The 18,095-nt window shown below is 41.9% G+C and overlaps 1 protein-coding gene across 1 annotated transcript in view; it reads right to left on the bottom strand.

Moving 5' to 3' along the window:
• LOC135714943 (dipeptidase 1) overlaps nucleotides 1-18,095 on the bottom strand; it is a 237,002-nt gene that overhangs the window by 62,156 nt on the left and 156,751 nt on the right. Inside the window, exons 4-5 of the mRNA XM_065238351.1 lie at nucleotides 896-1,028; nucleotides 420-817 (exon numbers count right to left, since the gene is read on the bottom strand). Coding sequence (XP_065094423.1) covers nucleotides 420-817; nucleotides 896-1,028 — 531 coding nt within the window. The remainder of the gene's footprint in view (nucleotides 1-419; nucleotides 818-895; nucleotides 1,029-18,095) is intronic.

An 18,095-nucleotide genomic window follows, 5' to 3' on the forward strand; every position in this document is an offset into this window, starting at 1 on the left:
ACTTCGGCTCCGGCAGCTGTCGGTGGCGTCCGGTGGAGAGCAACATAGAATTTCATCAAATTATGCTAATTCCGGACTCTATCAGGACTCCGGATCCAAGCGATAGGAAGGTTCCGTGTGAGAGGGTGGAATGAAAGGTTATGTGACCATACTGCCGCTGCCGGAGATGATCGGGAAATTATAATAATAGAAAGTTGTTTATGGAATATAAATTAGCTGATGAATGCCAGATGATTCAAAACAAGCTCGATAAATTATGAGCACAAATTATTTGATGAGGTTTGTTCAGGAAAGGCTTGAGCGTAATTTTGTAAATAAAAACATTCCGAACTTTTCTTTTCAAAGGGTGATTTGGCAGTGGATTTTAAATTGCGGGCATTTTCTTTCCGGACGGCAACTGATTTCTTCCAACCACTTACCAGTCGCTTCAGCACGTGATCCGGCACGTTCCGGGAGCTATTGCAGATGGCATGGGCCGATGAGTGGGAAAAGATGACCGGCGCCTTGGAGGTGGCCAACGCGTCCAGCATGGTCGGAACGGATACGTGCGACAGATCGACGATCATCCCCAGCCGGTTCATCTCAGTGACCACCAGGGTGCCGAAGTGCGACAGGCCCCCTATGTGGGGAACCTGACCCGGTTCATCAACTTTGCAACAATCGGCCCACGGTGTGTTGCAAGTGTGCGTTAGAGTGAGATAGCGAGCTCCTAGCTGGTAGAAGGTCCGCAGCACCCCCAGGCTTGTGCCTATCGAGTGACCACCTTCGATGCCGATCAGGCTGGCCAGCTTGCCGGAACGGTGGCTCTCCTCGATGCCTGCGGGAGAGCAGAGATTGAGATTGTTTGGTGCTCGGTTGAACGAGGAAAATTTAATTAAAATTTCAAATAACCTACCGTCGGCTGTCGTCACCAGAGCCATGTGCTGCGGGTAGAGATTCACTAATCTGCGTATTAAGTCTATCTGTTCTAATGTTAATTGCACCGCATCGAGATGTTGCGAGGAGCAGGGCGCATATGCTGACCAAAACTGAAACGAGAAAAGAGAAGGAGAGACATTATGAATTATATGAAGGTAGCATAAAGTCTACTAGGGGGCGGGGGTGTCATGGCTTGGAAATCACGAACGGGCCGTAAATTCCACGCTGCATCGTTGTTGGCCTCAACCGGACGAACCGAGTGGCCCTGCAGGAAATAAAAGAGATGATGGTGTGATTTACGCGCCATCAGTCGTCGTCATCGTCCGAAGCCATGCTCCCCGGGGGCGGCACACCGATGCAGACTCCACCACTACCTAGAATGGTGCACACGGACAGCCCCTAACCGGGAAGATGTTACTCAAAGAGGATCATAAAACAAATAAAGTGGCAATAACAAAGTGGCTCGCTGCGTCCATATCGCCATGGCGTGACGGCGGCGGCTGTGCGTTGCTACTCTGATGGATGCCGGTTGGATGAGAAGGACGCTGCGTTGGTACGGAATGTGGATATTTTTTAAATGTTATGATTTCATTTCAAATAGTTTGATTGTTGAATATCGCAACTCATTGCCATTCAAACTTCTATGCTTGATAATGGTAGCCCGATTTATTTGAAATCCGTACATGCAGCGTCGAGATATTGTTGCAACACTCAACCGGGAAATGTAAGAATCTCTCACAGTTTTGCATAAAAGACGAACAATATCTGTAAGGATTAGCGGAATACACAGAGTCTGTATTGTGGGCATTGAAAAACTTTTCAGCTAATTGAGTATGATTATTCAAATAAATCATTCGATAAAGTTTTTTTTCACTCCTTATTTAGTTAGTAAGTTAGTTATCTTTATTAAGGAGACTTTCAGCCGAACGCTGGTTCGTCTCCGGAACTCTTTATTTGTTTCAAATTCAAAATAAACTATATTTCAATTTAACCTAGGTGCTCCAGCCAGGCATGGGAAATCATTTGCATTCATTTCGCGCATTCATTTACATTCATTTGCCTCTATTTTTTTTCTTGAACAGCATTCCGCAAATTGATGTTTAAAACTTTTGTAGGTTTTGTTAATAGCTACAACTTTTGTTAAAAGTCAAATTCGTATCTCTTATACACGACGAACCAGAGTGAACAGAAGCCACTACTGTTTTTCAGTGAATGTATTTAACATTCACTGAAAAACATTAACAAGTTCTGCCCGCTCTTGTTCGTGATGCATAAGAGATCTTCTTCTTCTTATTCGCATTTCAAGCTTATTGCTTAGTGCATTTAAGCCTATTGCGTGCTCTCAACTTAGTGTTCTAAATGCACTTCCACACTTATTAATTGAGAGCTTTCGATGCCATTACCAATGCATGAATTTGTATATTGTGTGGCAAGCACAATGATACTCTATGCCCAGGGAAGTCGAGAATATTTCCAACCCGAAAGATTCCCTCGACCGGACCGGAAATCGTGCCTTTACTGACTAGGCTATGAGGCCCATAGCGATATGCATAAGAGAAACAGATTTTAATTATAAACAAAAGTTGTAGTTAATAACAAAACCTACAAAAGCTCTATACATCATTCTGCGGAATTCCGTTGATGACAAAAGTTAGAGGCAAATGAATGTAAATGAATGTATGAAATGAATGCAAATGATTTTCCATGCCTGGCTCCAGCTACTATAGTAACTTACCAGCCTTAATTGTTATGATTAGCAATGGGCGATCTTGGATCGAAACACAAAAGATCGATTCTTTTGGATCGATTAATCGATTATTTGAATCTATCTCAAACACGACAAAAATCGACTGGATCGTTCTTTTTCATTCGATTTTTGTTTCGATCCAAAAAAAAAAAATAAAAAATTCAGTGCAATTGCATTCGCAATTCAATATTGATTTTGCACATCACTTGCCTTGAGCATGGATTCTGCAAACAACTTTTTTCTTACCGTGTAGAATAGGGAAAGGGAGGGGTCAAAATCCGAACTCACAGATAGTGTCAAAAAGCACAGTGAGGGATACATTTATTCATACAAACAGGCCGCCATTACCGAGCATGGAAAGCTGGATATTCTCATCATATATGTAATGTATGTTACACCGACAACAGCGTCCGTACTACACCATTTGTTTCTTAATGATATCAATCATCACACTAATTGACTATGATAAGTGAAATATCATAACAAGAAAGCTTATATAACGAAATATCAACTTTAGATTGAACTTGGCGTTAATCTACACCAACTTTCCTATGATCCGTTAAATTTGAAACATTTTTGTGCCATTTTGAAAAATGAATCGATCCTAAATATCGATTTAAAATGATTGATTAAATCAGAGAATCGATTATTTAAAAAAAAAATGGATCGCCCAATGCTAATGATAAACACATCTAAGAGCACCCGCACCAATGCGTTGCTATTCGCGCAGCTAGTTGAACAACTTTAGCCATTGCTATTTTAGTTAGCAACTTGTTACGCACCGGTCGTTGCTATCACGATTGTGAATTTACGTTTTCGGCTTTCGCACCGATAGTTGCTGAACTTATCGTCGAACTTCGAACTGAAATTGATCACAGAGTTTCGTGATTGATTTTTTCGACAATATTGATATAGAGGAAATGGCTCTAATGTTGGCCTATGAATCTTAGATTGGGCCCATCGCTAAAAATCTGATATTTATCAATTTTATCTAGATGAACGCGTCATTGGGACGGTACTAATGGATATTTTTGGTCGCTATTGAAAATTTAGTTGTTTTTTGAATTTATGTATGGGCCTACATTAGGGACACTTAGGCCGACATTACATGCATTTCCCCTACCTAACCACGAAGACTGAAGATTGAAGGTTAAGATCCAACTACAGACCCAGGTACTCAAGAAACGGTTCTCCGGAAGATCCGAATAGCCCAGCGATTTTTTTTAATCACTTGTTGTGATGCTACATGAATGAATTTGCAGCAGGGACCAGCATGCGCACACTGGTGGTCACGAAACTGTCCTCTGGGAGATCCGGAACATCCATAAAAGTGGTCAATTTGTAAAAATGATCGAAAAATCAATCTTCGTATGCTCATCTTATAAAAGTTACGCACCAAAAGGCATAAAGGCATTTTCGGATGCCCATCTGGATTACAAGATTACATATTTTAGCTTGTGAATTTATCAAAAAATGTTGAAACCTTTAAGAAGTTCAGATTGATAGAAATGTCGGGAAGTTAAAAGATCTTTAAGCAAGACAATCTAATAGATTTCAGGAAAATTTAATTCAGCGAAGATCAAGAGCTTCAGGGCAGTTCTATTAAATTCAGGAAAATTTAAACTCAAAGACCTATGAGTAAGTTACGTGAACTTCGGGAAAGTTCTGAAAATGTTAGGGCAGTTCCAGGAAAATCAGGAAAACTGTGAGAACTTGAGGGACGTTCCTAACACTTTCGAAAACTTGGCAGTTCCATTTATTTCAGTAAAATAAAGGAAACCATCTCTTGAAATTCCGAAAATTTAGGGATAGTAAAAAAAAAAACTTCAGGGAATGAACTTAAAAACATTGAGAAAGCTACACAGAAGATCAATGTTTAAAGGGAAGTTTAAAAATCTTCTGGGCAGTTCCATTAATTTCTGAACAATTCCAGGAACATCGTCAGAAGAACATAACCCAAGTAACAATTTTGGTTTTATGAAGGTTCTGGAGGCCATGATTTAGACTTAAAACTTCGATAAAACTTGCAATGTTTCTTGGGAAGGAAAGTTCCGTAAACTTCAGGAAACAATAGAGAACTCCAGGAGAGTCTGAGGAATGAAAAGAAGTACTGAGAATTTCAGGAAGTTTTATAGGCAAACAATGGAAACAAAAGGTAAGTTCCGAAAACTTCTGGAAATTTTGGAGAATTTCAGGCAAACCTCAGGATTTTCAAAGTGGTTCCAAAAATTCTGAAAACTGCAGAAACTTTTAAGACAATTTGAGAAATTCAGGGATATCCAGAGAACTTTAAAGAAGTCAAAATAATTTCAGAGATGTGGAGATAACTTGAGGAAAATTTACATTTTAAAGAACTTCCAAGTACCTCAAAGAAGTTAGACTAGAGAGCTTTAGGGAATTTAAGAGATATTAACGGCACTTTCAATAACTTTATTATTTCTTGAAATTCATGAAATTCCAGACTTTCAGGGAAGTTCGAAGATTTGTAAATAATTCCGGTCAATTCCATAAACTTCGGAAAAACTTCGAGAATTTTTTTGACAGTTCTATTTAGTTCAGGGTAATACCAAGAACTTCAATAGAATTGAAAATACTTCAGGAATGCTTCGAGAGCAGAAGGACTGAGCAGAGAAACTAAGAACAGTTCATCTAATTTCAAAGAAATTGAAGAATGTTTAAGAAGTTCTAAGAAACTCAGGGAAAAATACGAAACTTCATCAAAGTACCAAGACCTTTATTTAAATTTCAGAAACATAAGAGATGGTTCATGAGCATCAGGTAAATGTGAGATCATTTTAAGGGAGTTCCATGGTTTTTAATGCAGGTTAAAAAGCTGCAAAAATGCAGGAACTTCAACAACGATCAGATTATGTTAAAGAAAATCGCGAGATCTTTTAAAATGTTCAGAAATCTTCAAGAACGTCTGGAGACCTTCAGAGATGTATGTAGATTTTTTGGTAGTTTCATTATATTTTGGGAAGTTTTCGGAGCTTCCAAGATGATTAGAGATCTTCGTATCAGTTTCATTTATTTAAGGAAAACTATAGGATATTTCAAGGAATTCAAAGGAATTGTGGGATATTTCAAGAATTTCATGAATTTTGCGATGCTTCAGAAACAATGCAATTTTTTTTCAATATGATTAAAATTTCCGGAACAAAAGAAAAATTAATGAACTTCAGAAAAGGTTCAATACCTCACGGAAGTCTAAATAAAACTAGGATTTTTATGCGAATTGTCTACTTTTGTGGTTGTTCAAAATCTTCCAGAGAACCACAACGCTACCCCATTGCATATGCTAGTCCTAGATCCTAATTCATACATGTAGCTTCAGAATAAGTGGATCGGGAAGCCGGATCCCGCACTTTAATAGCAACACCCAGTGAGGTTACTGCGTTATGGTGGAGGTTGCTAAAATAGCTTTAGCAACGCATTTGTGCGGGTGCTCTAATACACATCAAATTCAAGTGATTCTAAACTTTTCTGTTTTGTATAGCATCGATTTCAAGTGATTCCGATTTTTTTCTGGTCGGATTCACATCAAATTCAAGCCATTCCAATGTTTTCTGTATTGAATCGCATCGATTTAAAGTGATTCCAAACTTTTCTGGTCGTATTCACATCAAATTCAAGTGATTTAAAACTTTTCAGCGCTGATTCACATCAAATTCAAGTGATTTCAAACTTTTCAGCTCTGATTCACATCAAATTCAAGTGAATCCAAACTTTTCTGGTCTGCGGGGGTTCTCTCTGTTTATACTCATTAGTATGTCGCGCTTGACATAGATGACCCACGAAAAGCTACTGATTCCGATCAATAGCGGTGCGGCTTCTTCCTCCTTCTATGGATGCTCATGTAGGCTGCAGCTTGGTAGCCTTTTGTTGTGTATTGGAGTACACTGTTCAACGCCACGCGCCAAAAGAACTGCTGCTGTTACTGATGATGATGCAGATGACCGGCACTACCACACACGGTGATTGGAACTGAATCCGATCAGCGGTTGAGACCAGCCTTGATAGCTAGCTGCTTGCGGAGAGCCTTTCGCTGTGTACTGGAGAACACCACCACTCACCACGTGGTGATTAAATAAACACCGTTTGATGAGATCGAATGGAATTCATCTTTGAAATTTGTGTTAGGGAAATCGCTTTTCGCAGACAATGGGTGATAATTCCAATTATCATAGCAACAGTCTCACATTCGTGCGATTTTCAATGTTGACATTTTGAAAAATCATAAAGTCTTTGTAGGAATATTTCTGATCGATTGGTGATAAAATTATTGAAATTGGTCCAGGGGCAGCTGAGTTATAAACGTTCCAAATCTTTCATAATTTTGTTACATGTTCCATTTTCGGTTTTCACAAAGTGTACCTCCATATAGAAATCACAGACGTAGTCCTACTTCAAGAACAATTGTACAGACCAAACGCAGTCCTACTTCAACCTTCCGTTCTTGCTCCTATGCCAGACTCTTCTACTTTTCTATCTCTTAACACTCCGAATACGATGCCTCCGAAAAACGTGTAACGGCAAGTTTGCAATGGCACAACTTAGCCATTTCTTAATTAATTTAAAAAATTGTGGTACCTTTAGAATTCCTTGGGTTTGTAGATAATTTTGATTGTAATTAGATTGAAAATAGAGTCGTCTACTTTTTTAAAAATCGAAAAGAGTTGTTACACGTTTTTTTGAAAGATGTGTTTGTAGGGTTTTGCAAGAGGTGCAAGATCTGTAACATAGATTAATGGGCACAAATGTTCACAATTAGCCAGAATACAGTCATGGTTCCTATATGTTCCGAAACATCCGGAACATCCGTAAAAGTGATCAATCCATGAACCTGATCCTAGAGCTCTGCGGTTTTTTTGGAAACATTAGGAACTGTGATATAAAAAAATATTTAGGGTCGTGACATAAACATGTACCTGGATGGCCATGGGACCGTCCTCCGGAAGATCCGGAACATCCGTAAAAGTGCACAATCCATGGAACTGATCCTAGAGCTCCGCGTTTTTTTTTAACATTAGGATCTGTGATATAAGAATGAATTTTGGTCATGGACCCAGATGACCAAACAGCGGAAGATCCGGAACATACGTAAAAGTAGTAAATCCACGATCCTGATCCTAGAGCTCCACGTTTTGTTTTAATAATTATTAGGAACTATGATGATACACAGAATTTGGGGTAATGACATAAACATGAACCTGGATTTTCATGGGACCATCGTCCGGAAGATCCGGAACATGCGTAAAAGTGGTCAATCCATGAAACTGATCCTAGAGCTCCGCGTTTTTTAACATTATGATCTGTGATATATGAATGAATTTGGGTCATGGACCCAGATGGATATTGGACCGTCCAGAGGAAGATCCGGAACATCCGTAAAAGTGGTACATCCACGATCCTGATCCTAGAGCTCCGCATTTTTTTAACATTAGGAACTGTGATGATAGAAAGAATTTGGGGTTGTGACATAAACATGAACCTGGATGTCCATGGGACCGTCCTCCGGAAAATCCGGAACATCCGTAAAAGTAGTCAATCCATGAAACTGATCCTAGAGCTCCACGGTTTTTGAAAAACACTAAGAACTGAGATGATAGAATGAATTTGGGGTCGTGACATAAACATGGACCCAGATGGCCATCGGACCGTTCTCCGAAAGATCTGAAAAATTCGTAAAAGTGGTCAATGTATGGAACTGATCCTAGAACTCCACGGTTTTGTTTTGAAAACACTTGGAACAGTCATATATAAATTAATTTGCGGTCGTGACATAAACATGTACCTAGAAGGCCATGAGACCGTCATCCGCAAGATCTAGAACATATTTAAAAATGGTCAATCCTCGAAACGGTTGTTTCGAAAGTATGTGAAACTGCGGGGTCATGACATAAACATGGACCCATTTGGTCATGGGCCATCCTCTGGTAAGTCCAGAACATCCGTAAAAGAAGTCAATCAATGAAACTGATCCTAGAGCTCCGCCGTTTTTTTTTTTCAAAAACAATAGGAACTGTGATATGAGAATGAATTTGTGGTCGTGACATAAACATGTATTTAGATACCCGTGGGACCGTCGTCCGGAAGATCAACAACATCCGTAAAATGGTCACTCCATAAAATTAAGAGTTGTAAGCAGTACTATGACGAGCAAATCAACGGTGATGCAGTAGAAAACGAAGGTGGCATGGCAACAGATCTTGGAGCACGCGCAGAAGACGGGAGGCTACCGGCCCCTGGTCTTCAAGAAGTTGAGGAGGAAATCGGTCGGCTTAAGAACAACAAAGCAACAGGTGCAGATCAACATCCAAGTGAACTATTTAAATATGGTGGTGAAGCACAGGGTAGAGCGCTGCACTGGGTAATTGCCAAGATTTGGGAAGAGGGGAGATATTACCGGAGGAGTGGATGGAAGGCGACAAGTTGGATTGCTGCAACTACCACGCGATCACAATGCTGAGCGTCGCCTACAAGGTACTCTCCCAAATTATATGCCACCGCCTGTCACCATTTGCAAGAGTTTGTGGGGCAATACCAGGTTGGATTCATGGGTTCATATACGCGATTCGGCAGGTTCTGCAGAAATGCCGCAAATACAACTTGCTTACACATCATTTGTTCATCCATTTCAAATCCGCATACTACACAATCGATCGTGATCAGCTATGGCAGATTATGCATGAGTATGGATTGGTAAAGGCGACGATGAATCGAGTGATGTGCGTTGTTCGAGTATCGGGGACACTCTCGAGTCCCTTTCAATCTCGAAGGGGGTTACGGTAAGGTGATGGACTTTCGTGTCTGCTATTCAACATCATGTTAGAAGGTGTGATCAGAAGAGCTGGGTTAGACACGAGTGGCACGATCTTCAGAAAGTCCATCCTGCTTCTTGGCATCGCCGATGACATTGGCATCATGGCACGGAACTTTCGATGGCGGAAACGTACATCAGACTGAAGGCTGAAGCTAGGCGGATTGAACTTGTCATCAACGCATCAAACACAAAACACATGAGAGAAAGAGGTTCTAGGGAAGACAATGTTAGCCTCCCACCCCGAGTTTAGATTGACAGTGACGAAATCGAGGTGGTCAATGAGTTCGTGTATTTGTGCTCACTGGTGACCGCCGAAAATGATACCAGCAGAGAATTTCAAAGACGCATAATGGCAGGGAATCGGGCCTACTTTGGACTCCGGAGGACGCTCCGGTGGAATTTAATTCGCCGCCACACGAAGTTGACTATCTACAAGACGCTGATTAGACCGGTGGTCTTGTACATCTACGGTGGAGTGCAGATGGATGACGGAAAGTGGAGGAGGCAAAAAAAAACCACGAATTGCACCAGCTGTTGGGAGAACCATCCATCGTCCACATTGCAAAAATTGGGCAACTACGATGGGCTGGGCACGTCGTAAGAATGCTGCACGATGACCCAGTGAAAATGGTTCAAGAAAGCGACCCAACAGGAACAAGAAGAAGAAGCGCGCAGCGGGCATGGTGGATCGACCAAGTAGAAACTGACCTGCGGACCCTTCGCAGACTACGAGGCTGGCAAAGTCTGGCCATGGATCGAGTAGAGTGGAGAAGACTTCTTCGGACAGCAGCGGACAACAAGGCCTTAGCCCGATTGCAAGCAAGCAAGCCATAAAATTGATCCAAGGACGAAAAAACCGTGGAACTGTGATATTAGAATGAATTTGAGGTCTTAACATAAACATGGACCCGAATGACCATGGGACAGTCCACCGGAAGATCCGTAAAAGTGGTCCATCCATGATACTGTTTCTAGAGCTCCGTACTTTTGTTGAAAACACTTTGAACTGTGATATATGAAAGAATTTAGGGTTGAGACATCAACATGAACCTGGATGGCCATTGGACCGTCCTCCAGAAGATCCGAATCATCCGTAATAGTGGATCATTCATAAAACTGTAAAAAACTCGTTGTTTTTTTTTCGAAAACTCTTGGAACTGCGATTTAAGATAGAAGAGAGTCGTGACATAAACATGGATCCAGATGGCCATGGAAATCTCCTGCAAAAGATCCGGAACATCCGTAAATTTGTCATACTGTGAAACTGATCCTAGAGCTCTGCCGTTCATTTTTAAACACTGTGATATAAGAAACCACTGGACCACTTGTACGGGTTTTTCGTATCTTCCGGAGGACGGTCCCATGGCTATCAAGGTACATGTTTATGTCACGACCACAAATTCATTCTTATATCACAGTTCCTAATGTTGTTGGAAAAAAAAACTGCGGAGCTCTAGGATCAGTTTCATTGATTGACTTCTTTTACGGATGTTTTGGACTTACCAGAGGATGGCCTCATGACCATTTGGGTCCATGTTTATGTCATGACCCCACAGTTTCACATGCTTTCGAAAAAACCGTAGAATTCTAGGATCAGTTTCGAGGATTGACCATTTTCAAATATGTTCTAGATCTTGCGGAGGACGGTCCCATGGCCTTCTAGGTACATGTTTATGAAACGACCGCAAATTAATTTATGTATGACTGTTCCAAGTGTTTTCAAAAAAACTTGGAGCTCTAGGATCAGTTCCATACATTGACCACTTTTACGGATTTTTCGGATCTTTCGGAGGACGGTCCGATGGCCATCTGGGTACATGTTTATGTCATGATCCCAAATTCATTCCAATTTCACAGTTCCTAACATTTTCGAGAAAACCACGTATATTTAGGATCAGTTTCGTGAATTTGCCACTTTCACGGATGTTCCGGATCTTCTGGAGGACGGTCTCATGGCCATCAAAGTCCATGTTTATGTCACGACCCCAAATTCATTCTATCATCTCAGTTCTTAATGTTTTTCAAAAACTGCGGAGCTCTAGGATCAGTTTCATGGATTGACCACTTTTACGGATGTTCCGGATCTTCCGGACGACGGACATCCAGGTTCATGTTTATGTCACAACCCCAAATTCTTTCTATCATCACAGTTCCTAATGTTTATTAAAAAAAAAAACGCGGAGCTCTAGGATCAGGATCGTGGATTTACTGCTTTTACGGATGTTTCGGATCTTCCTCTGGACGGTCCGATGGCCATCTGGGTCCATGACCAAAATTCAATCTTATATCACAGATCCTAATGTAAAAAAAAAACCGGGGCTCTATGATCAGTTTCATGGATTGTCCACTTTTACGGATGCTCCGGATCTTCCGAAGGACGGTCCCATGGCCATCCAGGTACGTGTTTATGTCACGGCCCCAAATATTTTTTTATATCACAGTTCCTAATGTTTTCAAAAAAACCGCAGAGCTCTAGGATCAGGTTCATGGATTGACCACTTTTACGGATGTTCCGGATTTTTCGAGGACCGTTCCGTTGTCTCCAGGATCCATCTATAGGAACCATGACTGTATTCTGGCTAATTGTGAACATTTGTGCCTATTAATCTAAGTTACAGATCTTGCGCCTCTTGCAAAACCCTACAAACACATCTTTCAAAAAAAGTGTAACAACTCTTTTCGCTTTTTAAAAAAGTAGACTACTCTATTTTCAATCTTATTACAATCAAAATTATCTTCAAATCCAAGGAATTCTAAAGGTACCACAATTTTTGAAATTAATTAAGAAATGGCTAAGTTGTGCCATTGCAAACTTGCCGTTACACGTTTTTCGTAGGCTTCGTAGTCGGCGTAAAGTTTTTTACCCACCGTATTCGGAGTGTTAACGTGTCTTATTTTAGAGTGAATTTCCAGATTTGAATTAGGATGTAAATGAAAATTTTCTTTTTATAGCTAAATGTAGTTGGATAATTTATTTGAAGATTCTCGTGAAAGTAGTTTTGAAGAAAATTTTCTAGTGGTATAAGCCAAGGCCGTTGGTTCTTTCAAAGACCTTAGCACGCTCCCAGCTCAGGTGGAGTCCTGTCTGAATTATAGGCCCATGACATCCACGTTAGATGAGAATTTCTGTGGTAAACTTTCCCATCAAGTCAGCGCGATTCTTCAAAATAAAACAACCAATAGACCCACCGCGTGCCACCGTTCGTTATGGGAACGGAACGCTACGAGCCGAGGGTAATAATGACAATGAGGTAGAATTTAATAAAATATGTTACGGTCTTCAGTTACTGTGAACCGAAGCCAGTCAACAGTCGTGGTGGAAGCTAAATCCACTCATCTAATGAAGACGGAAAGCCCTTCCCCAAAGAGTCCTCCAGGGCACTCTTTTCCATCCAGATGCCCGATTAGTTTAGTCTGGTAGGAGAGTTCGCAGACGTTTCTCAAATTTAAACTATGCTAGGAAACTACTTTCCAAAACCTACCGACCGACCGACCGAGCATCGAAAAATCTTGAATGACTCTTTGATCGCGATAAAAGCACACCCTCGTCGTCCACCATCTTTTACTGAAGTGGATGACTCTATCGCTTGGGTCCGTTCCATTATATTTTTTTTTGTGACACCAGAGAGCACTCTCCCCGCGCGTTGAGGACAAATAAAGAGATATGATTTAGCGTCGAATGACGACGACCGTCGGGTCTCACTTTGCCGGGAGCTTCCAGAAGGGCCATCTCCGCGCGCTGACGGCGGTGATGGAAGCAGTGGGACATCCATTTTTGCTTTTATTTCGCTTCACGCTTTCCTCGGCCGGAACTGCCGAGTGGACGGACGGACGGACGGTGGGCGAGCGAAAGCTGCCAGCGCACTTGAGGCTGTGGAAAGCTCTTCATAACTGTAACGAATTTCGATGGAAGAAAGTACCGACCATTTAAGTACCTTCGCAGAAGCTTCCAGAAGTTGAAACATTCTTCGGCCGGCTCTCGGTGAGTTTGCGTTTTATTTTGGAGCGTTGTGAAGATAATGTTGGAAAAACAAGATTTACTCTCGCGTCTGAAGGAGGCGAAAGGAGGTCGTAAAAATGTTTACTTCTGTAGGAGAAGGTCAGCGGAAATGGAATCGAAGGAGTCGCAATTTTTCATGTGGGATTCGTGCAAATGCAGTGGATGAATTTCCCGAGAAGGATTGCTCGATGAATGTTGGGAGAAATGTTTGCATGAAGAGGGCCGATAAGGATGGTTCTAAGGATAGATGGAAAAATTGGCAGTTTGTGGAATTAAAAATGAAGCTTGAGAACAGAATGATGGAAATGATAAATTTTCGGTTAAGTGGTTCAGATTTGTTTAAGGGTTTGAAATTATTTGCTCTTCCGAGACGAATTTACTTAGCAGGAATGGAAATTCAATTAAACGCAACTAAATACCATTCGTGCTATGATGGGGCAGTCTGTTCCTTTGAATTTCACTCCAATGTTTGTGAACATTTTGTTCATACGTGGAATATAAATTTCTCCGAAGTGGTAATACAAAATTAACTGTTTGCAAATTTGTTATGAGTTAATAGCTGTGCCAAGTGTTTCCTACTACCTGGAAGGGGAGTAAATAAGTTGATCGGTCGAAAGGTAGGGTCCAGGAGTGGGAGCTGCCGCTCTGGCGTCGGTGGAATTGGTAATCAGAACAAGATCGACGGAAAACAAATCAAGGAAAAACTACAAGGGACAGCCCTATGGGGTTGTAGGCAATGGTGACGTAGGACGTGGTCTTATATAATAAATGTTATTTGTTAACTGCATCAGTAGGTTGTGTTTTGTGTAGGAATAGGAATTTGAGCGGGGTTCTCTCAGTTTATACTCTTTAGTATGACTATGATTGCCCTGAAAAGAACCTTTTGATATGAATTTTAGTTGGGACATTTTCAGAAACTTAACTCTTTTAGAAAATGTTGGTGGAAGATGATGATGACGTGTAGGCAGCTGGATCAGCACATCGGACCGGATAATCCCATATTCTTCGGTTCAATGATTGGACACACGCAAGAGTCTTGGCCCGTCTGCTGCTGGACAGGGATTGTACTGGTGTCTGCGACAGGTTGGAAGGCCGCAGCGAGGGAAACCCCGACCTTGCTACGATTTATGAGCAATCAGAAGAGTCTCGGCGTGGCTGCTGCTGGACACGGGTTGACTAGGTGGCTGCAATTGGTTGAAAGGTCGCAGCGAAGGATACCTAATTTTGCTACGATAAATGGGCGCTCAGAAGAGTCTCGGCCCAATTGCTTCAGGATTAGAAGCTTGGTTGCTACCATTTTGCTGGTTCCAGGAATCTCATTCATGTCAAGTTTAGTAGAAATCCTGAACCATCGCTCTTGAAATTAGTTATTGGCCCTGAAAAAGCCCGATTCAGATAGGGAATATGAACGAAGCTTAACCTCCGAAACAATACAGGGTGCGTCCCTGACGCTTCAGAGCGTACACGACGTACATTGCGGTAACGGTCTTTCGCTTGGCGTCTTCAGAGTAGGTAATAGCGTCACTAATGACGTTTTCCAGCAACAACTTCAGCACACCTCGGGTTTCCTCGTAGATCAGACCGGAGATACGCATTATCACGACGAGCCTGACGACGGTCTTGGAAGTACCCTGTAAGTTATCATGCAACACCTTACGATGACGCTTGGCTCCTCCTTCGCCGAGTCCTTTGCCTCCTTTGCCACGTCCAGGCAATGTTTATGCTGTTTAAGCTGCTTTCGGGTACGGTTGACAGGAAATGGATGCGAAAAACTTTCCATGTAACTCTAGAGAGCGAGCTCCATACATACTGACCTGCTTGACGGTCTAACAAAAAATGATGCTTATTTTGACCATGAATACCTCTTTTATACCTACTCGAAGGCTAAATGCTTCTTGCAAGTTGTTGCATTTTTGTTCTTTCATCGTTTATGATTGGTTGAACATTACAAAAGTATGTTATAAAATAGAGGAGAAAGCGGTAACTAAGCAAAATGGCTCGTACCAAGCAGACCGCTCGTAAGTCCACCGGAGGAAAGGCTTCTCCTGAAATCGCCCAGGACTTTCAAGACCGATCTGCGCTTCCAGAGCTCGCCCGTTGCAGGAATCCAGCGAGGCCTATCTGGTCGGTCTGTTCGAAGATACCAACCTGTGCGCCATTCACGTCAAGCGTGTCACCATTAATTTCTTCGTCGAAATCTAACAAAACTGACACTCTTTAGAGCCATTAAAAGATTCCACAAGAGAGTTGAGAAGGAAATTTCTGCTGCTTTGACTGATCGCATCACAGTTAATCCATTTAGATCAGGATTCATGTGGTTAGTGATGCGATCGTTTAAAGCAGAATTTGTTTTTATTTAAATCTAGTGGGGATAGGATAAGGCAAAGTGAAAAATTGCAAGGATGGAAACGGGCCTGGGATTGAACCCCGACCTTCTGCTCAGTAAGCAGAAACGGTAACCACTGAGCTACCGAGCCTCGTCGTAATGCTACATCGACATGTTTCGTCTAGGAATGATTCTCTGATGACTGTGTTGGGAAAGCAGCAAATGCATGTACGTTAGAATGATGCAAAATTTGAAATTTTCGATTCACAGTGCTCCAACGGTTCCAAATTGTGTCCTGATTATCCTCCCAAATTCCTTGAGTAAGAACCTGACTTGGCACAAACTATTTGAAGTTAATATGGAATTACTACAGGGAAACCATAATTTCGGTTCATATCTATCTCAAAATTGACCAGTTCACTCTACTTTAAAGGGTGATACGGTCAAAATTTGGTCAAGGTAAAACGCGTGTAAATCGGTGAAATCGTTTATTTAAAAAATCAAATTAAATTTCTTTTTCAAGTTCAATTAGTATAAAATTCAGGAAAAATATTCAGTTAGGCTTCCGCTTTTCTAAATCCGAATTGCCGGGCCTTACGCTTGACCCCTGCCATCAGATTTTGTACAGCCACCTTGTCCACCTTCTTCGCCGCAGAAAGCCAGTTTGCCTTGAACTGCTGCTCGCCCTTAGCAGTTTTTTTGGTCTTCTTTAGGTTCCGCTTGACAATAGCCCAGTATTTCTCAATTGGGCGGAGCTCTGGCGTGTTGGGAGGGTTCTTGTCCTTGGGAACCACCTGCACGTTGTTGGCGGCGTACCACTCCATGGCCTTTTTACCGTAATGGCAAGATGCCAAATCCGGCCAAAACAGTACGGAACAACCGTGTTTCTTCAGGAAAGGCAGCAGACGTTTATTCAAACACTCTTTCACGTAAATTTCTTGGTTGACAGTCCCGGAAGCTATGAAAATGCTGCTTTTCAAGCCACAGGTACAGATGGCTTGCCAAACCAGATATTTCTTTGCGAACTTTGACAGTTTCATGTGCTTGAAAACATCTGCTACCTTTCCCCTTCCTTTTGCCGTATAAAACTCCTGTCCCGGAAGCTGCTTGTAGTCGGCTTTGACGTAGGTTTCGTCGTCCATTACCACGCAGTCAAATTTCGTCAGCATCGTCGTGTACAGCCTCCGGGATCGCGCTTTGGCCGTCGTATTTTGTTTATCATCGCGATTTGGAGTCACTACCTTCTTGTAAGTCGATAGTCCGGCTCGTTTTTTGGCTCGATGCACCGTTGTAGACGATACACCCAGCTTATTTGCGGCATCTCGGAGAGAGAGGTTAGGGTATCGCTTGAAACTACCGGCAAATCTCTTTGTCGTCTCAGCGGCTTCCGGTTTTCGATTTCCCCCCGATCCAGACTTCCTGGCTGTCGACAAACGTTCCCCAAACACTTTAATTACATTTGTAACGGTTGATTTGGCAACTTTTAGCGATTTTGCCAACTTTGCGTGCGAGTAGCTCGGATTTTCGCGATGCGCGAGCAAAATTTTGATACGCTGCTCTTCTTGCTTGGACGGCATTTTGACAACTGAAGAGTGAATTCCAAAATCAAAATAGGAGCAACATTCTACACACACACACACCTTCAAAATGAGGGGTGTTCAGGTTTTTTAAATGCAAAATTGAAAGAAATACGTCAAGTTGATATTGACCAAATTTTGACCGTATCACCCTTTAGAAAATGATAGCTGAGCTTGTTGAAAATTCAGCTACAACTGTTTTTGAGGACTACTTTTCGATCAAATGTAAGGAACAAACATTATTAATGATTCAAGTTACTGATGTCTTCCGAACCGTATGCATCTTCCTCTGGTAGTGATCGTTCGGTAGAGAGCAAAGCGTTTCTATTGGCAGGCCTTTTGCTTTCCTATGGAGATTTGTCACGAACCGAATTACGCAAGCCACAGTTCTCACTTAAATGTTCCACTTTGAGATCCGCGATACATCTATTAGCTGGGATGTCGTTTTCACTTCATGGTACAATCACGCTGCACGAAGCTCTTCCGGAACGTTTGCCTCTACACTATCATCACTCGGCCACTCACTCTCGGGCCTGTACCACTTGCCTCCAGCAACGAACCTCTGGACCACTTCGTCAGCTGGTCCGCAACGTTCAACTTCGTGGGAATCCACCTCCAATCCGGACCTTCGTTTGAGACAATTTATCGCCAATCCTGAACGATAACGGTGGCGGTGGTGTAGTGGTAAGCGTGATTACCTCTCA

This window comes from Ochlerotatus camptorhynchus, unplaced genomic scaffold (genome assembly GCF_037179485.1).
Source record: "Ochlerotatus camptorhynchus isolate MF236.1 unplaced genomic scaffold, CSIRO-AGI_Acam_v1.1 ptg000767l, whole genome shotgun sequence".
Taxonomy (NCBI): Eukaryota; Metazoa; Arthropoda; class Insecta; order Diptera; family Culicidae; genus Ochlerotatus; species Ochlerotatus camptorhynchus.